At 38.6% G+C, this 14,838-nt stretch overlaps 1 protein-coding gene across 1 annotated transcript in view; it reads left to right on the top strand.

Annotated features, from left to right (window-relative positions):
* The window catches only part of SLC9A9 (solute carrier family 9 member A9), a 174,725-nt gene that overhangs the window by 34,942 nt on the left and 124,945 nt on the right, over window positions 1-14,838 (top strand). The window contains exons 5-6 of the mRNA XM_064721191.1: window positions 3,625-3,740; window positions 12,003-12,108. Of these exons, the coding sequence (XP_064577261.1) occupies window positions 3,625-3,740; window positions 12,003-12,108 (222 nt within the window). The remainder of the gene's footprint in view (window positions 1-3,624; window positions 3,741-12,002; window positions 12,109-14,838) is intronic.

Below are 14,838 nucleotides of genomic sequence, written 5' to 3'. Positions count from 1 at the left end.
AATATTTATATGGTGTCTCCTCTACTGTGTAATGACAGCATTCTATGTAGCATTTTTTAGTGATGAAACACTTTGTGAGTGCCAAACTTGTGTAATCTGGAAAATTCTGAATTCTCATGTGTTTCATTACATTACATTACTGTTTTCCTCTTTTCCTGCTGAAGTGGTAAAATACTTGCTCTAACTTGATGGGCTCCTCCCCAGACTTTAAAAATATGTTTGGGTGTAGAAAATGTCAGAGCCCCTGCAGCAAAGCTAATCTGCATTTTATTCTTCTGTTTTCTTACTTTATGACAGTTCCAAGTCTATGACAAATCAGTTATTCACATTTTCTGAAGAACCAAACCATCACTATGTCCAACTGAGAAGTTTTCAGCAACTTTTAATTACTGATCAATTTAGCTGCAGTTTGTTTCTAAAGTATAATCTTTCTGATAATCTGCTTTCTGATCACAAAAATTCATAGCTAAATTTGAAGATTTATTCATGACAAAAAGAAGTTAAAAGGAAATAGAACAATTCCAAATCAACTCCCTGCTCTGTATTGAGTCTATGTAGCTTCTAGAAAAGACATATATACCTAGATGCAAAAAAATATTGCATTGTTTGGCTTTGTCACCTAGCAGAATTTGAGACACACAAAGCTAAAGGGACAGAGGGAAAAGAATTTGACTTCAAAGTGTAGGCTTAAGGTCAGAATTCCATCACCCAGGATAGGACCCCTGGTGCCTGGTACCACATCCCACTGTCACATCCATGCACATTCCAGCTGCCTAATTAAATGAATAATGGTTCATTATGAGCAAGGTGGAACAGCTTGTAGGAGCTGGGACCCTGTTTGGCATCTGAGTGTAGGAAAAATAAATGGGGTGAAGCAGGGTTTGGCTCTGAGGCTCACATGTCCTGCTCAATCAGAGTAGAATGAAAGGGACTGTAAAGTGGAGCCGCCTCTTTTTCCTGCAGCTCTGGGCTTTGTGAGAGTCAGGACGCCCCTGCAGTTCTCACTGCAGACAGGCCATGCATCACTTTGTGAATCCCAGAGGATCCCTAGACAAGCAGGATGTGCTGGACACACACAGTGCTGGACAAACCCCCAAAAACCTCCTTTGTGGATCAAAGTGCAGCAGGGACCTGAGGCAGCAGCTCTGAGGACTCAGATTTTCAACAGAAGTCTCCTCTCCTAAGTCCTTGCCCAGCTCTGTGCCTCATTATTTTTGTTCCACAGAATCCTCCCCACTGCTCCATCTGGGGAGAATGAAGGGACACTGTCTCCTGTGGTAAACACAGTGCTCCAAATGATGCACAGTTCACAGTATAAATGCAAAATCCAGGCTTATACAGAAAGTAGGTCTTACTCTATAAAATTATCAGGTAAGGATCATTTAGAACACAGATATAAAGATCTCACATTTTAAGAGGCAAGAATTTTACCAAGGTATTTGCAATACAGATTTAAAAAAAATGTTTTCAAAAAGTGTATAAAATTATTTTGCAGTTTTATTTTAAAATTAAGATTTTCAAAGCCACATTGAAAATTGGAGTTACACTGATTTGCCACTTGAGTTCTGTTTCCTTTACACTGCCCTGAAGATCTCAGTTCTGAAATTCTAAAACAATGAAAAATAGAATTTAGCATTCTCTATTAGTGAAAAAGATGATTTCACAGACAGGAATTGGAAATAGAAGTGCTATCCTATTCAACAGATTCAGAGCTTCTTATGTTGACTCTATTGGTGTCAATAGCCTGCTCTGTGTCAGCAGTGAGCCCTGGGTGGGAACATGTTCCCATGGGACAGGAACATTCCACAGGAAATTCAGAGCACTGATGCTTTGATTTATTTATGGCTTACTAATATAAATTTCATAATTTTTTTAACATATATTAAATGGATATTTGGTTAATAAGCAATCTGATTTACTGAAATTTGGTGTAAATTTGCTAAAATGATACTAAATGTGTCAAATTAAATGACAGCAGCTCTAAAAATCAATAAGACTTTTTTTTTTTTTCCCCCAATTCTACTTTATAATAGCAGTAGTACCATCAGTGCAGAACATTTCCTTGGGATTCATGTCTTGCTGTCTTTGGGGCGTGCTTTCCTTCTTATGTCCCAGCAAGAACAGCTGTTGGGTACTACTGGATGATGTGTAGTATCATTACCACTGGGAGCTCAGGTATCCACTGGGATCTATCTTTTAAATATGTAGAATTATCTGTACTAAATTTGCCAAATAGTAAGAACTTCCTTTTATTTACTATTTTTAAAATATTTTTTAAATGAGGGAGAAGAGTATCTCTGGTCTAAACTGCAAGTAGGTTTAGGCAATTATTTCTAAACAACCTGGCTGTGCTCACTTCCATTACTGTGGCTTTGGATACAATTGAAAATTGGGAGAGCAGCACCACAGTCAGGTTTTGAAGGACTCATTCCTTAGAGCTGACAAAATTTTCTGGGGATAAGAGGACTAAGTTCACTGCAAGGTCTTGAGCCATTATTCTTTGGGAAGGGAGAGAAAGTGAGCTCATCAATCAAGGAGAACAGAGCTGCAAACAGTGGTGTAGGGTGATTGCTGGTGAGCTGTTTGCTGGAGAACTTCTGTAAATACAGACACAAATACTCAGGCCCACTGGGGAAGGCTGTGCTCACCTCTCTGCTCCTCTCCTTGTGCAACACAGCGAGCTTGGTGCAGTGTCTGAAAGCCATTTGTAATTAACTCTCAGGCTGTTTGTTAATTGTGCTTTATCTGTCCCTCAGGTCGGTGCTCATGAGAATTCAGGAGCTCCTTAGGAGGAAAGCTGAGGGCAAAACCAGGCTTAGGATGGGCATGCATGGGACTTGTTTAAATGATTGGTTTAGAGCCTGGAGTTAGAAGAGCCTAGTTGGCAATCTGTGTGTTTATGGAACAGGCATTGAATGCAATGGGGTTTCTTAACTAGACTGAACATGAATAATAACTGTAAAAATCTGCAACAGGTTCTAATAACAAGTGCATCTCTTTTTTCCAAGTTATTTCAAGATTCTAATTGGAATGCACATCTCAGAGAGCACTGTCTAGTTACATAAACCAGAGATTACATTTCCTGTGAAACTAGTGAGGCTGTAGCAGTGCATTTTGAAATGTGACTTTGCTGGCTCACTGTCACTGTGAGTTGTTAAATATGCCCACTTAGAGACCTTATGTGGAACTTTGAGTGCTGCTAACATTTAAAAGCTGATAGAATAACACAATTCATTTAGAAATACAGAGCAAGCCACAGAGCTGACAGTAGAACTGCCTTTGTTTGAATGTTCTACATTAGACAAATTCATCTTAATAATGTCTTCCTAAGCTTACCTTATCTTCCCTTTTGAAAAATAAACAGCCCAAACCATTGTTCTTTGCTAACAGCAGATGAAAATTACCCAGAAGACCTTTGATTTGGAATTGTCTCTGACATTTCAATACAATATTTGACAGTTGAACAGGAAATAGCATTTTATATGATACCAGTTTGTGTTCAGTATTCATGTGATACATTCATTGAAAAGAAGCTGAAGAGAATAAGAACCTGTTTAATACTGTAAATTAAACATAGATATTACATATTCTGTCTGAATACCAGTCTTATCCTTGCCCTGACAGGTTGATAATGTATGGCTTTGTGAAGGCTATGGTACACATTGGCCAGTTAAAGCAATGGGAATTCCACTTCACTGACTGTTTATTTTTTGGATCGCTGATGTCTGCCACAGATCCAGGTAACCATTTCAAAGAAATTACTTTTTTAAAAGTCAGAAGAGTAAATAAGAACTGTAGATGCCATAGAAATGTTCTAAGTCTCTGTTCTTGGGGTTTTTTTCCTTCCCTTAGCTGTTAAATTGGTTTACCTGGTATTTTGATAATCATAAGTCAATCAAAGTCCAAGTCAGCTCCTGAAATTCCTTGTGGGTTTTTAGTAGCTGGTTTTCCTAGGTTGAGATCACAAACTTTATAATTAAGGTTACTGAAAAGATTGGGAAAATGCTCTCTGATCTTCAGGACACCACCTGTTGCCCGCTGATATGAGAACTGCTGGAGCCTCACAGATAATAATCACAACCTCCCATCCATGTGTGACCTAACCCCCTTTAAAGATATGGGGAATGGAGCATTCCAATTTGGTCATAGAAATACTGTTTATGTGATATCAATGTTCAGGATAAATACAACTCAAAAAACCAGATACCAAGAAATTGACTTGAATTTGCAGATGTGAGATTTAAAGCCCAACGTTACAGTAAATGGCAAACTCTGGGAAGCAGAATCAGTCAATTTTGGAATCAAAGAATTACAGAATCATTAGGATTTGGAGGGATGGCTGGAGGTCTTCTAGTCCTACCTTCTAATTAAAACAGTCTAATCTCAAAGCTAGCCTAGCTTTCATAGATCTGTCCAGGTTTTGTTATGTTGAAACTGTCAATAACTCAGATAATAAAAGCATTGCTATTTGCAGCTGTGGGAACAAAGTAAAGGAGAAGGTGAACAGATATTTTTAGAGGTTATCTGCTAAGACAAAATACAAAATCTTCAAGGGTGCAATGGATTTTTGCAAAATTTTCAGCTGAGCTGTTATAGGAGACAGAAAAGAAAACATTCTGTGATGTATGTGAAATTCTGCATTAGTGTTTAAAAACTACCCTTGAGAAGCTTCTCTGAGAGACTTAGGAATAAAGTTTTCAAATCCCTGCCTTTTAAAAGAAATGAGAAAAAGCAATATTGTTCTACACATTTTTCCAGTCTTTAAATGAAGTCTCAATATTTAACAAAATATTTTGGGCTTGTGATTTATCATTCTGACAGCTTAAAAATACAGTATAAAACAGTTTGTTTCTACAAAACCAGTTGTTGCAAGGTTAATGTAAAAGCTGCATGAAATTGTTGTTCTCAAATTAATCCACACATCCAATATGCTGCCACTTCTTCAGTCACCCAGCCATATTAATAAGATTCAGCACATGATTGAAGCCTATCCTCAGAGCAAGAGAAAAACACAGAAGTTGGAAGCACAAGGAAAACCTAGGAAAATAAACTGCGTATGGAATGAAAGCATCCTTACAATTTCCAAGCCTATTTCTTGATAGTGCTATGAATAGGGTTTTGCAGCTGGCTTAGTTTCTTTTCCCATTTACCAGTCCAAGAGTATTGAGTCTCACAAATGTTGACTTATGATGAGTAATGTATAAGACAAATGCACTGATTTTGATTATAAGAGTATTAAATCACCACTGATTAATCTAGAACAATCAAGAGGGAAAAAAAATCAACAAAACAGAAGCTCCTCTTGCACTGTAAGGAATAAGTTACAAGGATTACTTTTCCCTTTGGCCGAAAAAGCTAAAGCTGCAGTTGAAAAACTATTTTTATTGTGACAAACTGTCATTGATTAATATTGTTTCTAATTACTTCTCTGCTTATATAGTCTGTGCACATCCAAGAGTTTTTTAATGTTCAGTCTTGCTCCCTCTGCTATCAATTCCCAATATCCTAAGTTGTTTCATGTGTTCACTAATCTTATCCATAAATTTCAGCTCCTCAAAGACTTAAGAGAATTTTGAAATAAGTTTTTCATTAATTAAATGGTTGACACTGCTGAAAATATTTCATTGTGTTTTAGGATTTGCTAGTGAAGTATAATCTCAAGTGTGTAAAGAGCTCACTGGCATTCCAAAATCAGTTCAAACATGGCTCCCTAGAGAACTGATACATATTGGGGCATAAAATAATCAGTGTAAAGATTTTATCTGTGATAACTAGGGCTCATTTTGGTTTTTTTAAAGAAAATTTTAACAAAATGTTGTTAGTGTTATCAACAATAAATTGGTCTTAAGATGAAATAACAAATTCCTGTCAGATTTGCTACATGATTTTTCATTTAATTCTTCACTGTGTAGGATTATGAACTCATTTCAAAAAGAGACTTAATTTCCCCTGGCTATGCAAAGCAATTAAGTCTCAAAAGATGCTAAAAACGGATTTGTTGACTTGACAGAAGTTGGTTTGATTGAGCTCCTTATTTGTGATAATAAAGATGACTAGTAGGTGTTTACATGTTAAACAAAGATTTTTAATCTCAAGGTAGTAAACAAACATATGCCAGGTAAAATTTTCTAGTATTGCTAAGAAGAAGGAAATCATATCACAGCACTCTGCAGGTTTTAGTTCTGAAGTATATCTGAAGATTTTTAATCTAGGTATTTTGGCATAAAAATAATTTAGAATTGCTCTTATGTGCTGTGTGTTCTCTTACATGGAAAACTAACACTTCAACTAAGATTAAGAAATTAATTTAGGACTGGATATACTTGGGCCTGTGTTTTCCATTATAGACTGTGATCCTTAAATATCAACAATACTTTGTGATGCCTCAAAAGACTTTCATGTCTCTAGAAAGGACAGTTAGAAACTTCAGGGACAAAACAAGGTCACTCTTGACCAAATAATTCATCTTAGAGAGAACATCTCCTTCCAATAATTTATCATTTTCAGTAGAGAAAGTTTCTCGTTTTAAGACTTCAGGTGAGGGGTTAAATTTTAAGAAATAGAATTTCTAAATTCCCAAATTATCCCTTCATTATTCTTGATTTAAAACATGACACCAGCATTTACATGTTTTTTTATTCTGATCAATAGGCATAATTCATCACATTGTCAAGGAAATCATGTCTTATTGTTTCATCTGCATAAACCAGCACAGATTTCCCTGTCTCACTGTTGGAAGGGTTTCCTTGTGTTAGCACAGGGATTTGGTTTCTGATGTGCCCTGACTCTGGGAGGGGTTTTGGGCTCCCTTCAGAGGTGGCAGGGCAGTTCCTGGCTGTGCTCTGTGCTCACACAGGTGTCCCTGCTCGGGAAGGGACTGGGGAGCCCCAGATCTGGGTGCCATCAGAGAGCTCAGAGTGCCACTGCCCCTCAGAGAGCTCAGTGCCACTGCCCCTCAGAGAGCTCAGAGTGACACTGCCCAGCAGAGACCTCAGTGACACTGCCCAGCAGAGAGCTCACAGTGCCACTGCCCCTCAGAGACCTCACAGTGACACTGCCCCTCACAGAGCTCACAGTGACACTGTTTAGCAGAGACCTCACAGTGACACTGCACCCAGGGCTGGGTGGCCCAGCTGCACAGTGACACTGCACACAGGGCTTGGTGGCCCAGCTGCACAGTGACACTGCCACAGGGCTTGGTGGCCCAGCTGTCTCTGTGGCTCTAATGGGACAATGAACAGCACAGACCTGGCCCAGGGGGGTAGGACGGGACCTCTGCCCCAGCCACCAAAAATACACACACACAGCACAACTCTGGCAGCCTCCAGGGCTGCTGCTAGTAACACCTTCTGGGCAACCACCTTCCCATCCAAAGACATACCTTTAGCCCGTTCTTTTGTTTTCTTTTCTAATTTTTGACGTTTCAAGTATAGAAAACTGATTTATCTTCAGAGGGTTTGCTGAAGCGCAGCTATTTCTGAGCTATATGAACTCCCTTACCTTTGGTCACATTGACAATCACAAGGCTCTTCCCTTTTTGAAGTTACTATGGTTACAGCTGAACAGGAGCTGTGGGTAGCACTGCTCTTGTTATTGATAAAATTGGATATTTATCAGAAAGAGCAGTTTCTGTTTCTCATAAAATCGAAGGATTTTGCATTAAGAAGCATAATGTACAAATACAACAAGGTAATGCATTTCAAACACTATGTAAGATGGTTTATAAATGTGTTTTAAATTAAAGTATATGTCTGCTTTCATCTTATTCACCACTGAACTAATCTGTGAGGACTGTGACTTATTAATAGGGAAAGGAGTCTATAATTCAAATTGGAAACTTTATTTTTAGACAAAGTCAATAGGAAATAAAAGTTAGATTTCTCTAATCTTATTTTCTTCTCATTTGATACTGCACTCCTAAAAGAATTTAGGCCCATGAGCTATGAAAGATATTAATAGCTCTAGTCAGAAGACTGAGGTACAATAATACCAGTACTTTATATAATGCTGTAATTTATTTTTTGTTTCCCTATTCCTTTTAAAAGTAACAGCAAAGTAGCACTGCATACAGTTAGCATAGGGATTGTTGTCATTTGGTGATATTTCAGTTATAGATACTTTTTACAGGCATCTCTAACAAGCCAATTTGTTTCTACATTTGTCCAAAGACACCTTTCACAAAGCAGCTCCAGAAACACTTCTTATGACTTGGGTACAACTGAAATCATCTTGGGCTTAGCATGTGACAGATGTTACCTCAGCCCATGAAGTCAGGGAAGAAGTGAATCAGACTTTTGTTGGCATAAATAAAATCTGTGAAAATCTTAGATGCCTCACTATTTCCTGCTTCCCATCACTGAATTTTAACTGAAGTCCACAACCCTTTCTGAGTCAGCAGCTCTGGCACACATTATTTCTGTTGGTGTCAGTTTTCCACTGCCTCAAAAGGTGTCCGTGCTCCCCCAATGACGTGACCTTCCAGCCACTTCTTTACCCACCTCTTTTTCTGTCCTCATTTGCTTACACTGAAACAAGAGATGCTGAGTACTTTAATGAAAAGTAGTTGGTATCCTTGTAATACATGTTGTATCTAATTAATTATATGAGTCTTTAAGTAGTTACCACACAAAAACCAAGCCCTACTCACTGCTGCTCTGCAGTGCCTTCAGAAAGCCAGGGGCCAAGCTGACTGCAGTGCAACATCTACAAACTTGACTTAGATACCAAAGTTCTCACAGACTGGACATGTTACTGTGGTACAGGATTATTTTTAAATTATTTCCTTTGACTTTTAAAGTCATCTGTTTGACAAAACATGATGTGACTTCCTTGGACATGATGACTATTCCTAGAGCATTATTCTGTCCAGAGATAACTTAAATTAACTTTCTTCCATAGCAGAGCAGCACATCCCCTTTGATGTGGCCATTCTGACCCATGCCCAGAGATTCTCATAATTAATGAAGGCAAATGTGGTTATGGGGAAGTGCCCAGAGAGTGGTGGTCAAAACAAGGTGAAAATGTTTCCTGGAGCTCTTAAAAGGGTGACCTTTTAAGGTCTAAGGATCTGTGCTAAGAATCCTGCAGATCTCTGTTCTTGTGCAGACACTATTTATAATTTTCATTAATGACTTGGCTAATGCAACAGAGGGTGTTTCTTTATGGTAAAATATTCTTCTGAAAGGAGATTGCAAACACTTTGAAAGGCATGGTTAGGATTCAGTATGATTGCTGTAATGATTTAAAATAGACAAGGATAAACGCTACACTTGAAAAAAAAAAGCATCTTCATAGGCGCAGATAAGAAGTGAGCATTCATTTCTGAAAACTATTTCAAGTTTACAACCTATGAAAATAAGTCATACCAATACATAGCAAAAAAAAAGGAAAACAGGATTTATTAACGTGTTCTACAGCATTTTCTCCTTCTATTTCTTGACAGTGAGTGTCAACTGCATTACTGGGATGTGGTTTTAGGCACTGTATTTCAGGGAAGATATGAGCTGATTAGAGGGCAAGAAAACATAACTAAAGGAGGAGATTGAATGAAGTGAGTCATTTAGGGAGGAGATGTCTGAAATGAGTCTTTGAATAGACAAATTCTGCTGAAAGAAAATCAGAATAAATATGACAAATTTTTGTCTCTCATTAGGCTAGGAATGGAAATTGCAGACTTGAAAAGCAGGAGGGGAGATTTGGGTTAGACATGATTCAGGAATAATTGCATTTATAAATGATAAGAATACTGAATAGCAAGTAGACTCTCTTGAGTTTCACGGAACCAGCATCATTTCAGTTCTTTGAAAACAAATCAGATAAATGTCTGTCAGCAGAGGTGGGGCTGAAGCTTGCTCTGCCTTTGGCCAGACAAGCAGAGGGACAGAGCAGAGACCAGGACCCTTCAGTCAGGGACAGGTAAAGAAGATCCAATAACCTCCCCTGGGAATGGGAAAACATTTGAAATGGAAGATATTTTCTGAGAACTGGGTGAACTGGGGAGTTTCTCCCAGAAGAGCCAATTGATGCATTAATCTGTGTTGCTTGATTTATTATTTTGCTTTCATTTGAAAATATTAAAGTAACATTTTTGGGGTAGAGTTGGAAGAGAAACAAGAAGAGAAAGTTGTTTATTTAGGAGGCAGGAGGAAGGAGAGGAATGTGTAGGCATCTGTCTAATTGCCTTGGCCTGCTCCACACACACCCCAGCAGTACACTGACTTTGATTACTGTTTTCTTTTCCTTCTATCAGTATCACAGGGACTATTAACGAGAGCCCAAACTAATTAGCTAATAGGCAAAAGCTGAAAGTGGCAAATAGTTTTAGAAAACAAGTCTGTTTTTACGCCAATGACATTAGAGAGCAGGAGACCAAACTGAGTCCACATTTAGCACATTAAGTCAGCATTGCTAATCAGGCAAAAACCTGAATATAGATGTTGGTGAACCAAGAAAATATCTTTTGTCAATAAAGCTTCTGCCTACACCTTTGAGCTATTCTGGGCAAAGAACTCTTTTCCTAGTTTAAATTATAACTGCAGTGGGAGTAGATGGGTAAGGTTACCAGGATGGTTAAATATAACTAGCTAATTTAAATATAGCTACATCAGCAAATGTTCAGCTACACACATCTCCTAAATTGTCTTCTGTAGAATAACACTTCCAAAATTCTTCAGAGATAACACATCAACAGAGATCACTTTAACATAAAATCTCACAGGAGAACTGAGAATCTATTTTGGGTTTATAAACTGATTTTGAGATTACATAGATATTTAAGTGCCATTTAGAAAACCTTAGCAGCAATGCTTTGAAAGTTCCAAGAAATGTCATTAAGACAAAGCATAATCAGCTGGTCATGCTTTTGTATGAATTATCAGCAGTCATGTGAATGTAAAAGTATATTATTTTTATTTCTAAAATGTCAGATGTGAACATGGCATCCCAGAGGCACTCCTAATCTTTAGGATTGCTGGGCTATAAGGACTGAGTCAATTGCACAACTATGTACTAGAATGAGCACCAGTGAACCAGTGAGTTACCAGGCAATTTTTAACCAGACAAGTAATTGAGGGTCTTTACATTAAATTCTGTTTGAAATGAGAAAGTTCTACTTTGTCCATGCAAAGAGAAAATAGTAAGAATAATAAGCACTCAAATAAGATATACACAGAACATAGACAGCCTTCTTCAGCTGGAGTTTTTGAAGTGCAAAATAGACCATAGGAAGGACTGTGATCCCCTGTCCGCAGAGAGGAGGGAAAAACAGAGAAGGCCTAAGGTAATATCTACAGGATTTAATTACCTGAATAGGAACCAAATGTCTGAATACTCCTGATGATGTGTGTCTAAATCATTTGCTCACCTTCAATTTAAATTCACCACACTCTATTTTTTCTATTGCACTGGTGAACTGAAAATCAAATGTAGAGATAACTCAGGGAGAAAGAAGGAACTGAAATTACTGGTATGCTGAAGGAACCTTAGAATGTGTTGTAGGTGTCAAATACCCTGGTTGGTCAGAGGCTTCCTGGGTACCATGAGCCACATCCTTGCTGAGTGTGGGGCAGGACAGGGTGGGCATGCTGCACATCCCTTAGTGGACATGTGTAACAGATGAGTAAGTGTTATTATGTCCTTCTTAAAACAGGTAGACCCCTACTCATCACACACAAAATCCACAGCAAACCCAACTCTTTTCAGCACCCTTATTCCTCTGTGGTCACAAGACTGCAGTGCTTCATGCACAGTGAACATGCTGTGACATTTTCATTTCTGTAGGATTCTCTGTGTGAGAGGGAAAGCTTCTTCCTAACTCAGCTGCAGCAGCAAAACTCATAGACTTGATGAATTTAAGGATCTTATATTTTCCAGTTGATCCTTCTTAACTCATTGTTATCCACTTAGGCAATTGCCCTTCAAACCTGTATTCTAACATTGCTTTATTTCTTGAACTGCCAGGGGAACATGAAAATACCAACTGACTTTGCTTTCTTTCCATGCAGTGACAGTCCTTGCTATTTTCCATGAGCTGAATGTGGATACAGATTTGTACACACTCCTGTTTGGAGAGAGTGTCCTAAATGATGCTGTGGCTATCGTGCTGACACAGTAAGTTACACCCACCTCCTTGCTTTACTTGGGGAGATCATTAAAGCTTTTCCCACTGGTGCCATTCTCACTGATATGGTTTGTTCAAGTACAGCTATATCATTTGAAGGTTTTGTTACAAAGATGTAGTTTTAGAATTTTTCTTGGTTTGTTAACACTAGAATTCCAATACTGCTCATAGCAACTGTATATCCAGAATGCCATTTTAGTTCATGTTCTTTAAGCCAGAAAGCAGTACATTCTGTAAAACGGTAAAACATTCTGTAATTTATTACCATTTCTTTCCTCATCTAAACAAGGTATCTTGGAAAAAAATGCTAAATGAACATTTAGGACATAGAGCAACTATAAAATTCAAGACAGGTTCTTTTTATTTTTTGCAATTATTATTTTCCAATATTAAAACCACAAAGTGGTACACAGTATCTGTTTATCTACATCTGTCTATGGAAGCTGGCAGAGCTTCAGCTGATAATATTATCTTAAATTTATATATAGCTTTTTTATTCTCAGGAATCTCAAACAGATCACAAATGATGGGCCAAAATCACACAAGTATGTGCTGTCCTAAAAATATAGATGCTAAGTACATGATTAATGGGATCTCAAGTTTACTCCACTCTACATGCATTATATGCTTCCCAGAGCTTTGCCAGAAATACAAATAATCCTCTCAGATAATCTTAAAAGTAACAGAACTGCAAAGTCAAATTCACTTCTCCACGATGTTTGAAGGTGCTTCACAGTAAGCCTCAATTCAGTGCCAACTTTCTCCTTAAAACATGGTTCCTTGAACAAGGATTTGCCCTATCCCTCAGAGTTCGAGTGTTTACAGTAGTTAAAAGATGAGCTTAATATTTTGTCTGAAACCCCATGAAGTTTCAACAGATAAAAATTGCTGCAAAAAGACCCAAACTTGTTTCACAGTACAAAAAAGAACTAGCATTCCTATTTAGTTTATCACTCTCCAATTATCAGTCTAGTAACCTTCACCTACACTGAACTCCTCCCAGAGTTTCCAGAGCAAGAGCAATGTTTTCAGGTGCTGTTAAGTGTCTGAGCACAGCAGCCCAGGGTGAGATACAGCCCAGGGTGAGATACAGCATGGCTGTCACATCCCGGGACTGGGGCTGCAATGTGTCACCTGGGAGAGCTCTGGTACACCAGATAATAAAATGCACAAAAGGAAAAGTAAGCAAACACCAGACAACTCGGTGAGAGAGCCACAGAACAGCATTGAAGCAGCTATTAGAATTGGGAAGAAGTGTGTAGGTGGCAATGTCTGAGATTTTTATCTCCCTCCATTGTGGTTTAATAACAGCCAAGACATTTTCAGCTCATTGAGGCTCCTCCTCTGTTAGTGCGAGGTTCCCACAGAGGAACAGTGGGGCTCCAAGCAGCTCAAGGAACCCAGAGTGTTTGAAATCTGTCTAGTTTTCTGTCACCCTGATGCCAAAGCACACAGATCTCCCAAAGGAGCAACTCAACTGCAGAGCAAATCTCAAAGGAAAAGTCCCATCAGATTCCAGTTCCATCAGTATTCCCAGTACATGATTCATGAGTTTCTAAGCCCTGCTCTTCCCAGTACTCAAGTCTAGGTTTGCACCTCAGCCTATCTACCTCTCATGTTTTCTTGGCTGTTACATGAGAGATTACAAATCTTTAGTATAGAATCTCTTGTCACTGGAAAATTGTTGTGATTTTTTATATATTCACTGTGACCAATTCTTTGATTTCTAAAGTCATTTGCAGAGGCTGAAGAAAATACACGGCATCATCAGTTTCACATTTCATTACTCTCTGGCTTAAATAATCAGATTCTGCACAAATACAATACTTCTGCAACCCAACATAATCTTCCTGTAGCATTTTAGGTAAAGATATACTGTTAATATTGCTAGCTTCAGGTCATTAAAACCCTACTAAACCAACCCGAGTTTAAATGAAGAAAATTGTTTTTCTGCCACTGCAAAAGAACAGCTATTTTTTCTCCTGTAACCCATATCATTCTTGTGTGCAAACACAACATGTTCATAATTACAGCAATAGATGTCTATTTAAAAAGGTGTGAGAATAATGTTTACAATCTGGAAAAGCAAGAGTAAGTAATTTAGTACACTACATAATGATAACCAGAAAAATAGAATATGAAAATACACATTGTTTTTCATTATCTAACAGAATAAGTAAGATAATATCTGCAGGAGTGACTCGCTGCAGGAGGGGCAGGAAGAGAAAAGAGAGGAGGCCCTTATGGCAGGAGGTGGCAATTTGGCAAGGTGAAGGCAGCGTGGCTGTCTGCCAACAAGGGCTTAGATTGATCTCTCTCCTTTCTTTCAGCTTCTCCCTCCAGTCTCTATTTTTCCTGTCCTGTTTATCATTTAGTTTAAGAAGGACAGCAGCAGGAGCAGCCACCCCTGCATTTTTCTAGGGATTTAGCAAGTCACAGGAGCTGTGCTGCTGCAAGAGTGTGTGCACACAGTGAAAATCCCAACCAGGGACACCAGTTCTCCTGTGGCCATCCTGCCCCACCAAACACCTGGGTGCTTGTGCTACCTGCAGGTTTCATTTCTAGTGTGCTATTTTAAGATAATCCGTGCAGGAGGGATCACTGTGACTCGAATTGACAGCAGTGGCTGCAGGAAGGCTGACAAGCTGTTCTGCCTTTGGGAGAGCTCACACACACAAGGGCCTCTCTAAACAAGGGCATGGGAGATGCAAAGAGGATTT

This window comes from Zonotrichia leucophrys, chromosome 9 (genome assembly GCF_028769735.1).
Source record: "Zonotrichia leucophrys gambelii isolate GWCS_2022_RI chromosome 9, RI_Zleu_2.0, whole genome shotgun sequence".
Lineage (NCBI taxonomy): Eukaryota > Metazoa > Chordata > Aves > Passeriformes > Passerellidae > Zonotrichia > Zonotrichia leucophrys.
Note: the sequence above shows the minus strand (reverse complement) of the source record. Positions and strands in the feature narration are given on the sequence as shown.